The 14,689-nt window shown below is 33.1% G+C and overlaps 1 protein-coding gene across 2 annotated transcripts; it reads right to left on the bottom strand.

The window, feature by feature from the left end:
- Positions 1 to 5,062: 5,062 nt before the first annotated feature.
- On the bottom strand, positions 5,063 to 13,977 carry LOC129297635 (uncharacterized protein At5g08430-like). 2 transcript variants are annotated; one of them, XM_054935978.1, is made up of 11 exons: positions 13,787 to 13,977; positions 13,354 to 13,519; positions 12,445 to 12,524; positions 11,797 to 11,984; positions 10,365 to 11,256; positions 9,302 to 9,414; positions 8,869 to 8,928; positions 7,575 to 7,625; positions 6,880 to 6,951; positions 6,388 to 6,637; positions 5,063 to 5,898 (listed from the first exon to the last, which is right to left on the bottom strand). In XM_054935978.1, exons 2-11 carry the CDS (start codon positions 13,446 to 13,448, stop codon positions 5,330 to 5,332), a joined length of 2,370 nt encoding a protein of 789 aa, XP_054791953.1. In that variant the 5' UTR covers positions 13,449 to 13,519; positions 13,787 to 13,977; the 3' UTR covers positions 5,063 to 5,329. The 2 variants fall into 2 exon arrangements, with proteins under 2 accessions (XP_054791953.1, XP_054791952.1); XM_054935977.1 differs by lacking the exon at positions 13,787 to 13,977 and having other exon boundaries at positions 13,354 to 13,770.
- Positions 13,978 to 14,689: the final 712 nt, after the last annotated feature.

The raw sequence follows: 14,689 nt of genomic DNA on the forward strand, positions 1-14,689 counted from the left end.
CTCTACCACGTTAACGAAGTTGAGGCGAAGTCTGGTACCATTGAGTCACTTGACTCAATGGTACCAGACTTCGCCTCAACTTCGTTAACGTGGTAGAGGTTGGAGGTTCGAGTCTGGGGAGGTTCCAAAAGACCCCCGTGAGGGTGGGGTGAGGAATAACCACTGTACCACCAGTGGGAAAGCCGGCAATCATATGGTGACATGTGTGTTGTCCAATGCTGGGAAATGATCCTGGAGAGGCAGTGGTGACCCAGAGGGCTGTTATACTCCTCCTTTTCTAATCGTTCCCTTAATTTTTTTAATGGGTGGAGAAATCAAAGTAATATTCACATATTATTTTTTTATTGTTGTAACAAGTGTATAATTTTAATAATTGAATTCATGACATAAAAAATGACATGAGATTGTTATGTCGTGGCGAGGTCATAAAGTATGAATATAATTTTCATATTCACATATCCAAAAAGTTTATATTATCATTTTAATAATAAACAATTTCATTGGCGAATAATTTTTTTAAAAGATTCTCGAATGTGATGCTCTGAAAAAACTTCAATGGTCGAATTGCCAGGGAAAAGGGAAATATAGTACACAATGAGGGTGGAAGAAAAAGAAATTCGAAATTCTTTTTAAAAAAAAATGACAATAAATTTCTTTAAAATATATAAATAATAATTTAATTTCTCGAAATATCATAATTTTAATAAAATTTTTTAAAAAAATTTATCATTAATAAATTTATATAAATAATTAAATTGCCTTTATTGAAAATAAAATAATTTACAAGTTTTATTTAAATAATCACAACTTTTTTTCTTATACTTGCAACAATACAATAACAAATTAAGAATTTAACATGTAGAGTTGTAATTTACTATTACATTGTTGCAAATATAAGAAGAAAAGTTGTGATTATTTAAACAAAACTTGTAAATCATTTTATTTTCAACAAGAGTAATTTGGTCATTTAGATAAATTTATTAATGATAAAAAAGTCTTAAGAGACTTCAGTGAAATTATAATATTTTAAAAGATTAAATTATTATTTACATATTTTGCAGAAATTTTACTGTCATTTTTTCAAAAAAAAAAATCTCATCATTTACTAGAGACGCCCACTTAAAACACTTTTTTCTCACACTTGTCAAGCATAAAGGGAAAATCACAATCAAGGATCCCTAAAGATAATTAATTAAATTGCAAAATCAAAGAATTTTAATATTACTTTATAGAATAAAAGGATCTAAATGTAATTAAAATTTGTTGTAAAAAAAACTACTCCTGATGTATTTTTATTATGACGAGAGAATTAATTGTTGTTAAAATAAAAATGAGACTTGTTTTTTCTTGAATGGAGACTTATTCTCTAGGTTATAACAATTCATCTACCAATTAATATTTTGTTGGTGTTAATAAAGTAATTAATTATTGTTAGTATAAAAATAGTACTTGTTTTTTCTCGAATGGAGATTTGTTTACCGAATTACAACACTTATTTCTCTTTACCGTCAAGTTAATTTTTTAGAATTGTTAATAACAAAATTGGTTGTTGTTAAAATAAAAATAAGACTTATTTTTTCTCGAATAAGAACTTATTTCCTAAATCACAACACTTGTTTTTCTTCACTCCCAAATTAATTTTTTAGAGTTATTAATAAAAAAATAATTATTGTTAAAATGTGAATGAGATTTGTATTTTTTAAAATGGGGTGTTTTTTTTTTAAACAAATAATGGGGTGCTGGTGTTAAAAGAGTAGATAATATACACATATAGAGTATTTTTTTGTTGTGGTGCTTTGGTCTGCAAAATAATATTAGAATCGTTTAGTCTTATAACATAATTAATGATCTTCAAGGGTCTTTAATTGTGATATTCACTTCATTAAATGACTTTCTCGTTAATCAAACGCAGCTTGACGCCGATTTAGTATTTTGAAAAAGATTTTGAAGAAAGTAGAATGAGAAAAAGGAAGGAGAGGTGAAAAAGGCCGGGGGGGTGGATATTGAGAAAATCACTCTCATGTTTCATCCAAACAATTTAAATAAAGAAAAGTCATATGAAAATGCAAAAAATTATTGTGATGTAAAGTCTCATGTCATTTCCTCATGTTATCAATTTATTATATTAAAAGTGTCAATCATTATTGAATAGTTGTTAATTAACAACTAAAAAATAATAATTAACAACTATACAGAAGTAATTGACTGACAACGTTAATGAAAAAAATATGAAAATTTAAAATAATTTTATGATTTAATAAAAGTTTTTTCACATTTAGATTGATGGTGCGAGAGCTCACTCCTCTCTCATATAGTCTTGATTTTATTGGTTAGAAGCGATTTCATTATTATTATTATTATTTGGAGCATTGGGAAGAGGAAACAAATAAGAGGCTTAAGTAAAACTATTTAATTAAAATTACACATAACGTGCCTAGTTCCCGAGTTTCTCAACTTCCGACATGACACGCCTGGGGCAGTTATTCCTTCTCAGCACAGCGGGTCCATTGCTAATCATGTGAGGAGCACGTGCATTATCTTGGGTCCCATAGTCCACTAGTGGCCGCATCTAGAAAATAACTCTTTTAATTGAAGTTTTGCATTTATATGGATTGAAACTTGAAACTCGTATTTTAAGTTATCAAAATCCTTTCACTAAAACCAACTACTATTAGCCTCACGAGTCATGTTATTTCTTCTTATCAATCCTTTTACATCTTGAAAATAAAATACCTACTTGTTGTGTATTTCTTCCATTTTTATATATAAGATATTTTTAATTGAATCACATAAATCAATAAAAGTTAATTATCTAATTAACAATACAACAATATTTTAATTTTATTTTTAATTATTGTAAATAAAAAATAAATTTTTTAAAAATAAATTAATGAGAATATTTATCTTTTTCTCTTTCCTATTTAATAAGGATATGATGGTCTATTCATTAAAAAAATATGTTAACAAGTCCTTACATTTAGGGATAAAAAAAATTTTAGAAAATCTTTTATATATTATATATAGAGTCTAAGGGAGTATTATTTATTTAATCTATTTGCTTTCAATCAAGATAAGGCATGTAGATTATCAATATAGATTATTTGTTCGATAATAAATTTGTATTAATATTTTTACATTATTTCTTGAAAAAGGTTAGCCTCCTACTATAAATTCTATTAAAAAAATATATCATCTTTTATTTGAGAGACAATAACTAAAACTTATTTAAATATTACTGATTAAGTTTTTTTTTTACTGTAGAAGATGTATGAACCTTAACTTTCCGAGAAGTTAAGACTTTAAGTTAAGCAAAAATAGATTTCGATACTTCTCATGAAGTTAGACTTCTGCTCCTTACTTACCTCTAACCAAACTAACCAAACAATCTCTAAATCCAAACATTGTTAATTGAGCATATATATATTTATATATGTATGTATTGTCATTCATTGTAGTGTATATAATAACATAAACCCTACACAAACACCCAATGCGCGCAGAAGTGAGTTTAAACATATGCTTTTTCTTTATTTTATTTTTAAATTTATTAATTACTGTATCGATTTCTTCTTGTTCATATTTTCATTATATCTTTCCATCTCCATGACATATCACTGCAAGATGGTTGTTTCTTGTTGGATACTGTGAAATAGCCCTGGGCTTTGTTTTGAATGTTAGGGTTTGAATATCTCTGTTGCAACCAGTTTTTGACCATGTGTCATCACTAATTACAATATACAATTTTGATTGTTGATAGAGCACAAATAGTGTAATGCAATTCATATAGCCAATAATACTTGTTGATGATAAAGATTTTGCGGTACTATCAGTAAAAAATGGTTCTGGGCTCTGCTTTGTGCAGATTATTGAGCAGTTGCAACAGTGCCATTTAGACCATCCATATGGAAAATTCTTTGGTAAATGTACGAATCTGAAGATAAAGTTGGATCGCTGTTTCAGGTAGGAAGTGAGTTTTTACTGTTTTCTTTTTCATTAGACTGCTCTGTTTTTCTGTGTTTTCAGTTTCACCCACTCCTTAATGACTTGTTCAAACAGAAAACTTTGAAGCGAAAGGAAAATTTTGAAAGGAGTAAGGAGTTCAAGCAAAGGCCAGATGCTTTTAGGAAAGAAAATAATGCTGCAAGCAGCAACCAGTAGGAGAATTTTAGCCCATCTTAGAAGGTCCAAACTCAAGTGCCAAATTGTTAGAACAACACAGAAATTTAGAGGTTCCTTGTGATTGAAGTGCGATTAGCGCTTTCCTTCCTTGTGCCAGGATACGTTCAAATCTACCATGAAGAATATAGATTTTGGCTATTCTTATTGTAGACTGTTTTCTCTGTTCCTCATTGCGTTAATTGTATTCTAGCAAACACAAAAGTACTATAATAAAAGAGAGAATGAGGAAGTGATTGAATCTATGTTTATGTTGTTATGTTTTTTTTTTTTTTAATGACCACAAGGCCACTAAAAACCTGTGAAGAAAAGAAAAATACACAAGTCAAGTCCAAATTCAAAAGGATTCTATGTCCTATCAATGGATTTTCAAAAATTATGATGTCAAAATTATCATTCAAAGCTAGGTAAACTAGTCAATCAATATATTTATTTGCTTCTCTGAATATATGTTCAAAAGTGATCACTTACAGTTATGTTATTTGGAAAAAGCAAGCAAATGAGTCAATTGTGGGGCCAGCACATTAAGTTGAAGGCCAAACTTACTTATCTTTTTCTCGTCTAAATTAACTGCATTTCTGCCAACAGTTTACAGTTTGCTTGCTTTTTTGACAACATTCTGCTCTCTGGTTGATCCAAAGGAGCTTCTTTGATCCCATTAATAACACTAGAAAACTGAGGAACAGAGGTAGAAATCCTATGCTCAAAATGGCTTGAGGAAAGATGGGGAAAATTTATATGGTCATCGATGTCCAAAACTAGACTTGCAACTGTCATTGTGATCTACTAGTGAAGAGCATTTTATCTTATGAAGAACTGAAGTTTCTCAGTGGTTATAGCATGACGCAACATTCTCCAATGAGAGGAAGACCAAACATGAGGGAAATTGAAAGAAGCTGCTAATATATTAAAATAATACCAAAGTATCACATTGACACTCTTCTAACCCAAACTAGAAAACAGTTACATCATCTAAAAATAAAATAGAATCAAGTTACACGTGCAGGTGATCTACGAATATCAAGGTGTTACATCACACAAGACCCTGACCATTTCATCCGAAAGCATGCATGTAATCTTTGTTTCCCAGCTGAAGCTTCCAACGCCATTCATACTGGGTAAGTCAACTATACACAAAATTGTTTCCATTCACCTAACTTTCTGGCAAACATTGGCGAAGAGCATCAGGGAGAAGTATTGCATCTCTTTCACTCTGACCTGTCTTCCAGACTTTGAATTCTGAAGCAGTGGAGCTAGTTTCACTCCAACGTTTGAGCAACGACATTGAGAAGGGCCCTCTTTTTTCACCACATGGACTTACACAATGCCATATTGGAATTTCTGGATTTTTATCAGCTTGTTTGTCCATTTGAGCATTTAGATTTTGCTCATCATCATCACTTAAAACGATCATGTCACCAACTGGCGTGCTTTGCTTTTTATTCAGCTTATCTGATTTTCTTCCATCAAAATATGAACCAGAATCTGAGTGCCCTGGCTGAGAAAGACCAGATTTTGATGTTGTATTGCAGGTCGGAGTTTCCAACCTTAACTTCTCAGAATGTACACTGTTGGTGTTAACTTGCTTAACTTTTGAACTAGATTGAAGCTGCTTTCTTGGAGGAGTGCATTTCTCTTGGACAATAGCACTGATAGGTGATCGTATAATAAAAGCAGAAATTGTCCCACCATCTTGGCCTTTCACTTCTGGAGTCTCAGGGGCTGGGCCACAAAAGTTAAAACGTGTTCATGAATATTTTTCATAAATATCGATTGTTATGGACATCAAGTTAGATAAACTCTACAAAAAAGCTTGAGGAAAGTTAAAAAGTAAAAACCGCTTTTAAAAGTGAAAGGGTGCACAGACTAAAAGGAAGCAATAATAATCCAAACGAGGATGCAGTGGATGATATAGGAATGATAGATATCATAAAAGACATGCTACCTGCAATTTCTAATTATTAAGTAAGCCTAGCCTGAGTAACACATTAACCTCATTGTACTTGAATTTTACAACAGTATAAATAAATACTCAAATTGGTTAATGGATCTTCCAGGTTAATAAATCGTAATTTTCAACAAGAATCAAATGGCCTACAGAAGATATCTGAAACCCTTGTAAAACACCGAGACAGAAAATTCCTAACAGAAAAAATATTGAATTACTGCAAATTACAAAGACAGACAGAGGACAGAGAAAGATTGGCAAACCTGCAGTGGTTCTATAAGGATTTCCGAGAGGAATGCAAGGTTCTCCTGGGACATATTTTGGTAAGCCATTTTGCTCTTGCTTATCCTTACTTGGGGTAACCTCTAGTTTATCCTTACCCGGGGTATCCTCTGGCTCCTGTGAGGGTTTGGTATACAGTATATCGGGAATCACTTTTGGTCTTTCATTCAGCAAACGTGATTGTTCTGATTGAGTCTGTAGCAGCAGCTTTCTATCCATGTACTCAGAAAGTGTACGGAAATATTACACGTTAAGGTTCAAATTTTATAGCTGTCAAAAGAACCCATGCACTCAAAGATATAAACAAAGAAATTTAACCAAAACATATAGCACCAATATTAGATCTGGTGTAATGGTAACACGTTCTTCATCCCCACTACGAAGCAATTCAGTGCATGACCATCCTTAGTTATGAATCAAATGGAGCAACAAGTCACATCCGGAGTGACAAAATACAATATCATGAAAGGATATTCTCTTCTCCATCCCTTTTCATTGGCCTGATCAATGCGTCTTTGTAATGAAGCCAACTCCCTTAGGATCCACTGCCATATTAGTTCTCAAGATATAAGAAAGTGATCACGAGTAACATTAAAAAATGCCTACGGCGTCCATTAATAGTGGGATTTGGGAGTCAAGAGTGCTGAGTCATGTGCTCAACAAACCTAAACGTCTCTTCATGGACTAGATCCAGGCAGACAGCTAGATTCTGACTTTTAAACCAACGTTTAACAATTCATCATACTACCTCTAGGACTACTTATAAGAAACAAATCATATTTAACTATCTCTAGGACTACTTATAAGAAACAAATCATATTTAACTATGATTAGTTTCTTATAAATAGGCCCGGTTAAATATGATTTGCTTTTTACAAGTAGGCCCAAAGGAAGTATTTTCATAGGGTGATGCCAGTGGGGCCAGCTTAAATGTGCTCAAGTTAAGGACAGCAATTTCATAAACGTTAAAATTACAAAATTTGAAGCATGTTGGAAAACAAAGAAGTCAACTTTCACCTTGGAACAATTTCTCTTCACACATAGCATCTGATTTCATTTTGGTTAAAAATAATCAATGTTTCATTGTTAAGACTCTGGGAACAGCAGGTGGCAATAAAATGAAATTCAATAGATATAAAAGAGGTTTAGACAAAATGTCGACACATACATGCTTTATAATATCTTCATGAAGACTTCTGGCTTTCTGTTCAAGCTCTACCTGTAAAACAAAGAAAATGGTCAGCAACCATTTGCGTTATTTTATTAATCCAGTCTTTATATTGATTATTCTATGAATCCAACTTAGATTTGAAAGAACCATAATTGTCATGTCACAGGAGGTAAGTCTGAAAAACAGCATCAATTTGAACATGTTGGCCAAAGATTGTAATTATCATTTGTATGTACGCGCGCTTGCATGTGTATATGTGAAAGTTAAAGCATGTTTCATATCAGTTTCAAAGGCAGCTGTGGGTATCAACTATCAAGTGCGTCCCTCCCCATCCATGTCCCAGAACCCCTCCAGATAAAATCATCACTTTTTTGAATATCCTAAAAATTATACATTAAACACTGATTTCATATAACATATAACCGTTTCATTTTGAAGAATATCATTAGACAGAAAGAAGTCGATAAGGAGTAAATTATCCTTATATAAAGCATGTAAAGTAACAGAGTTCAAATGATTAATTCTACAAATATTGAAAACAAGAAAAATAGAAACTGCCTGACATTGTAGAAGAGTGTGTGTTGGACATTCGAAGTGGGACATTTATATAATACACATATAAGAAGATAGAGCCTTTTAAATCTGAAAAAATGTATCATGTCATTAGTATTATCCCAATTAATCAATCTGAATGGCGTCCAAGCAAAGAACAGGATCACAGAAGGGGCCTTTCCCTCTTAATTTCCTGGCGTCCAGCAAAACTCCCAATTGACAGGGTAATTCCTTCTCACTCTCAAACACCAAACCATCCAAATCTCACATAATTCTCTATACCCTTGTAACCACAGTAGCTGGGATACAAAATAGAAAAGTAATATAGGGACTGAGTTAGGATGAAACTGAAGAAAACAAGGCTCATCTTCCAATTACTAAACAGTTAAAAAGCTTTTAACAGTGTCTCAAAAAGATATAGCCATAGGGTTACATTCTTGAGGAACAACCATATCAATGAGGATTAGAGAATGTGATATCTATCCAAAGAGACAAATGAAGATAGAAATTATTAAGAAATAACATCATAAATAATAAATAGAAAGTATTAAGTTCTAAAGAACTTTTCCCCGCATTAAATCATACAGCCAGCATAATTTTGTGCTAAACAATAATTTTATTTGTTAACTCAGTTAAGATTTAGAGGAAACCATCCTCATACCAGATCAAGGTCAAATTACAATGGGAATCCTAATGTCACAGAAACAGAAACTAAATTGCTAATGCACGATTAACTTACGACTTTAGGCTGTGAAAGTAGACCATCTTTCATCCTTTGATCCAGATCACGGCATTCTTCCTGCAGAAAATTCCAAACATTATAAAGCTACGCCTGGAGAAATTGATTTAGAATTATTAGAATAGAAATAGAGTGAACTCTGCAACAGGAAAAGTATCATATTTAAAAAATTTTATACCAGATTAATAAAAAAATGAACCCCAAAGAGACTATACAGTAGACACGATTTTCTATATGATTATAATTAACTAGATGAAAAAGTTCAGTGGCCAGAAACAAATTACAAATCCATATGGCTATGGTCACTGGAGAAACTTATTAGGACACTTTAACTGTCCAAATTGATTTCAAATTGGTTTCTTATTTTTCTCCCATATCTCCATAAAAACAGGGACAAATGAACCCCAAAAGCTTGTTACAACAGCATTAGTACCTCAGAAAAGTCATCATCAGAAACTTTACAAATAGGCACATCTATTGGCACATTGGAAAGATGAAGCAGAATTTCTTTGTTGATTTCATTATTCTTTGAAGGTCTTTTTATGCCTGAAATTGATGAAGAAACAGAATGTCAATAAATGCAATGCATATAGAAGAAATAAGTCAACCGTTGAAAAATAAATATCACTTGCATTATTTGAAATATCATGTCTGCAGCAAAGTCATTTAGAAATCATGACAATCTTCTCACAACATTTTTCCCCGGTTTTTGCATTTGTGCTTTAGGCCAAGTGTCCGAGTTAATTCTATGAAGTGGTTTAATTGTTAACATTAAAGCACGATGTGTCAGAAATTAGAAATGACATCTACCAATATCTTCCCAACATGTCACAGAATATTTCCCCAGTTTTTGTATTTGTGCTTTAGGCCCAATGTCCCAGTTAATTTTATGAAATGTTTAATTGTTTGCATTAAAGCATGATTTGTCAGTAATTAGATATGACATCTACCAATATCTTCACAACATCCGTAACTTCAATGAGATCCTGAAAGCTCTAGCTAAAATTGGAAGGTGCTTCTTAAAATATATATCTTGTTTGGTGCGTGATGAAAACAATTCTCTGATGATTGAGATGGCTCCATTGGGAATAGCTGGTATTATTAATAAGATTCAGATTCTTCTACCTTCTTTCTTACTCTCCCTCAATCTCTTCCACCATCCCCCTTGTTCTCTATTCTTGCTATTGGTTCTACATCAAGGATGCTCATGATTCAAAGTAAAACTAATAAGTATTCAAATCTGCCCCATTCAATCCGCTAGCAGTGAGCTAGTAGTACGATGCAACGTAGTCTGCAAAAAGTCATAGATTTGATTTTGAACCTTCGCGTTTTTGTTGCAATGGAAAACTTTCATTGACTAATATTTTTGAAATTCTAATTTTCTTTAAACAGCAATACTTTACCACATATGCATCTTTCTTGAATCATGAATTTAATGATTTCATAATTGACTTGTTATGACAGATAATGACTAGAAACATGGGGGAGAAAACTACCTACAACTTGCAATAGCTGATGAGAATTCTTCTGTAAATAGTCATTTGGATCAGATTTGACTCTCACAAAACTTCCAATTACTTTGCCATCAAAAGTTGCTGGCTGAGTCAAAAGCTCCTCTATTAAACTCCTCTTCAAGTAGACAAGCTTGATATTTGATGAAACTATGGCTGCAAAACAGCTTTGATGTCCTCCTGAAACTAGATCCTCATAAGATGTTGAACTTGAGCTTAGTCTTCTCTGCTTTTTACAATTGACTGACTCATTTTTATCCCTATCTTCTGAACCACTAGTGGTATCATCTTCCATTTCTTCACAATTGTCAGCAAAATGTGGCGTCAAAAGATTATATATACTGTTCTTATTCACTGATTTCCTGCCCAACAAACTCTTTAGCTTTGCATCAAAAATTATCTTTTTCTTTTTCTCAGGGTGAAAAAGCTTGTTCTCTTTGCAGTACTGAATAATGATGGAGCAAACATCATGTTGAGATAACACTTTGCTAGTGTCTCTACCAATATGGTGGAGAAATTCAACAAGACCTCTGGAACCCCATCCAATAAACTCCTTTTTCTTATCCTTTGCCTTTTCTTTAGTTGTTTTCACCTCCCTTACATGACTCTTCCGCTTCTTCCCTGGCTTACCTACTTCTATGTCATTAAAACCATCATCATCAGAAACAACAAAGTTATCTTCGGATTCTTCAGAATCATTATCCCCGTCACCCATTTCACACAACTCCCAGTCACAGTTGTAGTTTTTACCATTCTTCAATAACTTATAGGCAGAATGTACTTGCTGAGAATTCCACCCTTCTTGTCCCTTGATAATCTTATAATAATCTGAAAATAAGAATTCATACGTATCTTGGTCTTTAAAGTCTATCTTTTCCTGTAGATTAAAAGCAGAAAGGCACAATCAGATATAAAAGAATAATAAAACTTTTCAAAGTAAAGCATCACAATTCCAGTGACACACACACACACAGACAAAGCTAAACCTCCACAAGAAATATATTACCGTAAATTATAGTTGTGTTAGGTACAAATCTAAAACATGGCAGAAACTGAAATTTAAATCAATAAATATGAAGTGGTCATTCTTCAGATTTCAGAGTCAGTTTATCATTCAACAACGAATGTTTTAATGGTAGTGTTACGATAACTTGGTAACAGACAATTGCGTGATTCAGTTCTAAAAAATGCCAGTTTTCATATTTTGAACCTCAAAACTCACATCCAAAATAAACTATCCTTCATTGCTTTTATCTCTAATTTTATCCATCAACTTGGAAAGTTCACATCAAGAATTTTCCAACTGTGCATGAATGGAAAACAATTAGTAATTTCTCTTTTTCAACTAAAATTCCAAGGGCTCAGGACTTCAGTCTAATAGTTTATTTTTTATAAAAAATGATGAAAACGATCTTACCCCATCAGAATCAACATCAGCATTTTCCTCTACAAGTTGTGCAAGTCTCAAGCAGTGACTACAAAATCCTTTATTCCCTTTGACAACTGAAAACTCAGCATCACAGAAGCAGCGCCCACAAACAGCATTTGGACAGCAAAAGCACTGAAATTTGGAGGCTTTGTGGCAAAGGAAGCAATTATGCCAACCTGAAATTTTACAAGCAACGGATAATTATTTTGGAATGCACTTAAGAGAGAGAGAAAAATGTGAAAACCTTTTGGAATCATTTGTTAAAAGTGAACACATACAGAGACCCAAAAAAAAAAAAACGTCACCCAGAATATTTTAAATTTTCTGCTAGGCCTCCAAGCACTAAGGAGCAACTTGGATGTGGAATTTTGTCACATGGTCAAGGAAAAAAAAAACATACGGTATATTGTGGTCTCTTGCAGTTAAGGACAAATCATGTGACATTCAAAACAAGCTATTGTGGAAGGTAAAAAGTGCTTGAGAGTGAAGGAGGGGTTATCTACTGTACACAAAAGGTAAGTTACAACTGTTGGATATCGAATCCACCACGAATAAGTACTTTGCTGAAAAGGAAACAAAAAGAAGAGGAGATAAAATGTTTTGCAATAATAGTTGAGAGATGCAAATGCAACTTACTACAACGCGGATAATTGCCAGTCTTTGAAAAGGATTCTTCTTTCCCCACACACTCAGTGTGGTATGCTTTAAGGCAGTCCCTGAAAGCAACATGAGTAACTTTGATCAGAAAGAAAGTTTCATCCATGACCTTGATGTGCTTGTCCCTGCTCAAATCATCCTCATCCATATCCATCAAGAATGTAAAGTGTGCCATTGTTTGTGATAACTGAGCATAAGTACAATAGACTTGTAGAACTATGCAAACTAACCAGAATTTTTCTATTCAGTTAAAAAAAGAAAAAAGGTAAACACCTACTTTTAAAAAACTGACTCATGATTTTTCTTTGTTTCTTTGTATTAGATATCAACAAAGCTAAGGCCATACCACAAGAGGTGCCCAACTTGAAGCTGTTTTATAATCACTTAGAAAAGCTTTGGCAAACAAAGTCAGAAATTATCCAGCACTGCCCTTAACATTTTCAGTGAGCATAAACTCAAACAACAAGAACGTTATGACCGAAGTGTTCTGACTAACAAAGAAAATGAAAGCCAAAATATATTATTTTAAGAACTTTATATACAATCACTTTACTTCCATATCAATTTAGTCATGCAACAAATAGGTCCTTCAGGCCTTTGACGCCTACACCATGTGAGGTCACATTTGACGATAAAACTGCACCAGTGCTATCATGCTATGTATTCAGCATAGAAATGCAGACCTCATCATAGGAAGGTTAAGGATTTATTGGAGTGGTATTTCCATTGTGTGAATGGACCGACTAATTTCATCCTTTTAGCCACCTTTAAGAACAAAATTGACCAATGCAAAAGCTGGTGGACCCTTTTCAATTAAAAGCATGATTTGCAGAGAAATAATGAACGATATCACAGACTAAGCATATAAATTCAAGGTTCGGAACTTACTTGTATTCACACAAGATCAATAGTCCTCCATCCTTACAAATAAAGCACCAATCCTCAGCAATCTCTTCCTTGTTTAATTCCTTCTTCCTCCCCATCTTCTAAAACCGTTTGCATATAAATAGGCTCCACTGCAAGATTGAACTTAACTCTCTGTTGACTAGAAGGACTCTTTAACAATTGCCCAAGGAGAAAACCAAAATCAGAGAAATTACTGAGAACCCATTTGAAGCTGAAGCTCAGGAAAACAAATTTCGTGATCGAAAGAGCGCATTGCAGTAAAAATTATAAATTACACTTTTCCCAAGAACATAAAATTTATAAAATGCCCACAGTAGGATCATTGACCCGGAAACAACTCATTCCAATGGGAGCATCAATAGATACACACTCGCACTTAAAAGAGGAAAAAGAAGGAGTCACAGAAAAGATATACAGTCTACGGACTACGGAGGACCTTGTTCGTTCACGTTTCACGAAACTCGCTGCTGTGTCTCTGGCAATGACGTTGAGGGATTGATCAAGCAATGGCGAGCTGGAATAGCCAAGATGATGATAAAAAAAAAAAAAAACGCACTCTTCCACTCAAGCGAAACGAGGGACTACTGGTGTTGTTGACGTGGCGATGAAGAGAGAGCTTCAATGGTGTCCCCGACTCCCGAGGCAAACGTTTTGTGTTGGGCTCTGGATGAGAAAGGTTTCTCAGGTTGACACTCACCATGTGGGCCACCGATATTCAAACGCTGTCTAATTTTCTTTTCTTTTCGTTTTTCTTTAACAAAACGGTATCTAAATAAATAGATTACAGATTGATTTAACCAGTCATACTGTGTGGGACACTCAGAAATTCAAACGGTATAGTGATAGGTAAGATTTGCAATCTTAACTGGGAGAACATCAATTGAAAGATCCAGAAAAATGTTAATATTCTACGAGGGCTCCGAGCACTTTACTTATTAATTTGTTAATATTTATGTGTTAGAGATTTAAAAAAAAAATAAATTGTTTCGAAAGCCCTTTGTTGATAATCTCCCATTTAAATTAAATTTGCATATGATCATGAATTTAAAAAAAAACTTATATTTTACTTTCATCAAAAAAATACTTATATTTCACCAATCTTAATTGAAAGGAACTATTATTTATCCTCAGTATTGTAAAAATATTTTTTTAAATACAAGGGAGACAGAATAATAGACTAAAGAAACGTAACCCACTCCTGTTATAAAAGGTACAACACTCTAAACCTAAATCATAAAAAATCATAATATTAAGGTTCTCATTTAACACTTTGCAAGCAAGACATTCCGTATATTTGCTAGCTTTTTTGAACTCATGA

The sequence above is a fragment of the Prosopis cineraria genome, unplaced genomic scaffold (genome assembly GCF_029017545.1).
Source record: "Prosopis cineraria cultivar Desert tree isolate PC_DT_omini unplaced genomic scaffold, ASM2901754v1 PC576, whole genome shotgun sequence".
NCBI classification, from domain to species: domain Eukaryota; kingdom Viridiplantae; phylum Streptophyta; class Magnoliopsida; order Fabales; family Fabaceae; genus Prosopis; species Prosopis cineraria.

Coding starts and splice junctions, on each gene's coding strand:
- LOC129297635 (XM_054935978.1), bottom strand. CDS start 13,448: ATGGGGAGGAAGAAGGAATTAAACAAGGAAGAGATTGCTGAGGATTGG. Junction 9,415..10,364: donor TCAGCTATTGCAAGTTGTAG/GTAGTTTTCTCC, acceptor CATCAATTTCAG/GCATAAAAAGACCTTCAAAG. Junction 5,899..6,387: donor TCCTTATAGAACCACTGCAG/GTTTGCCAATCT, acceptor TTTGTGGCCCAG/CCCCTGAGACTCCAGAAGTG.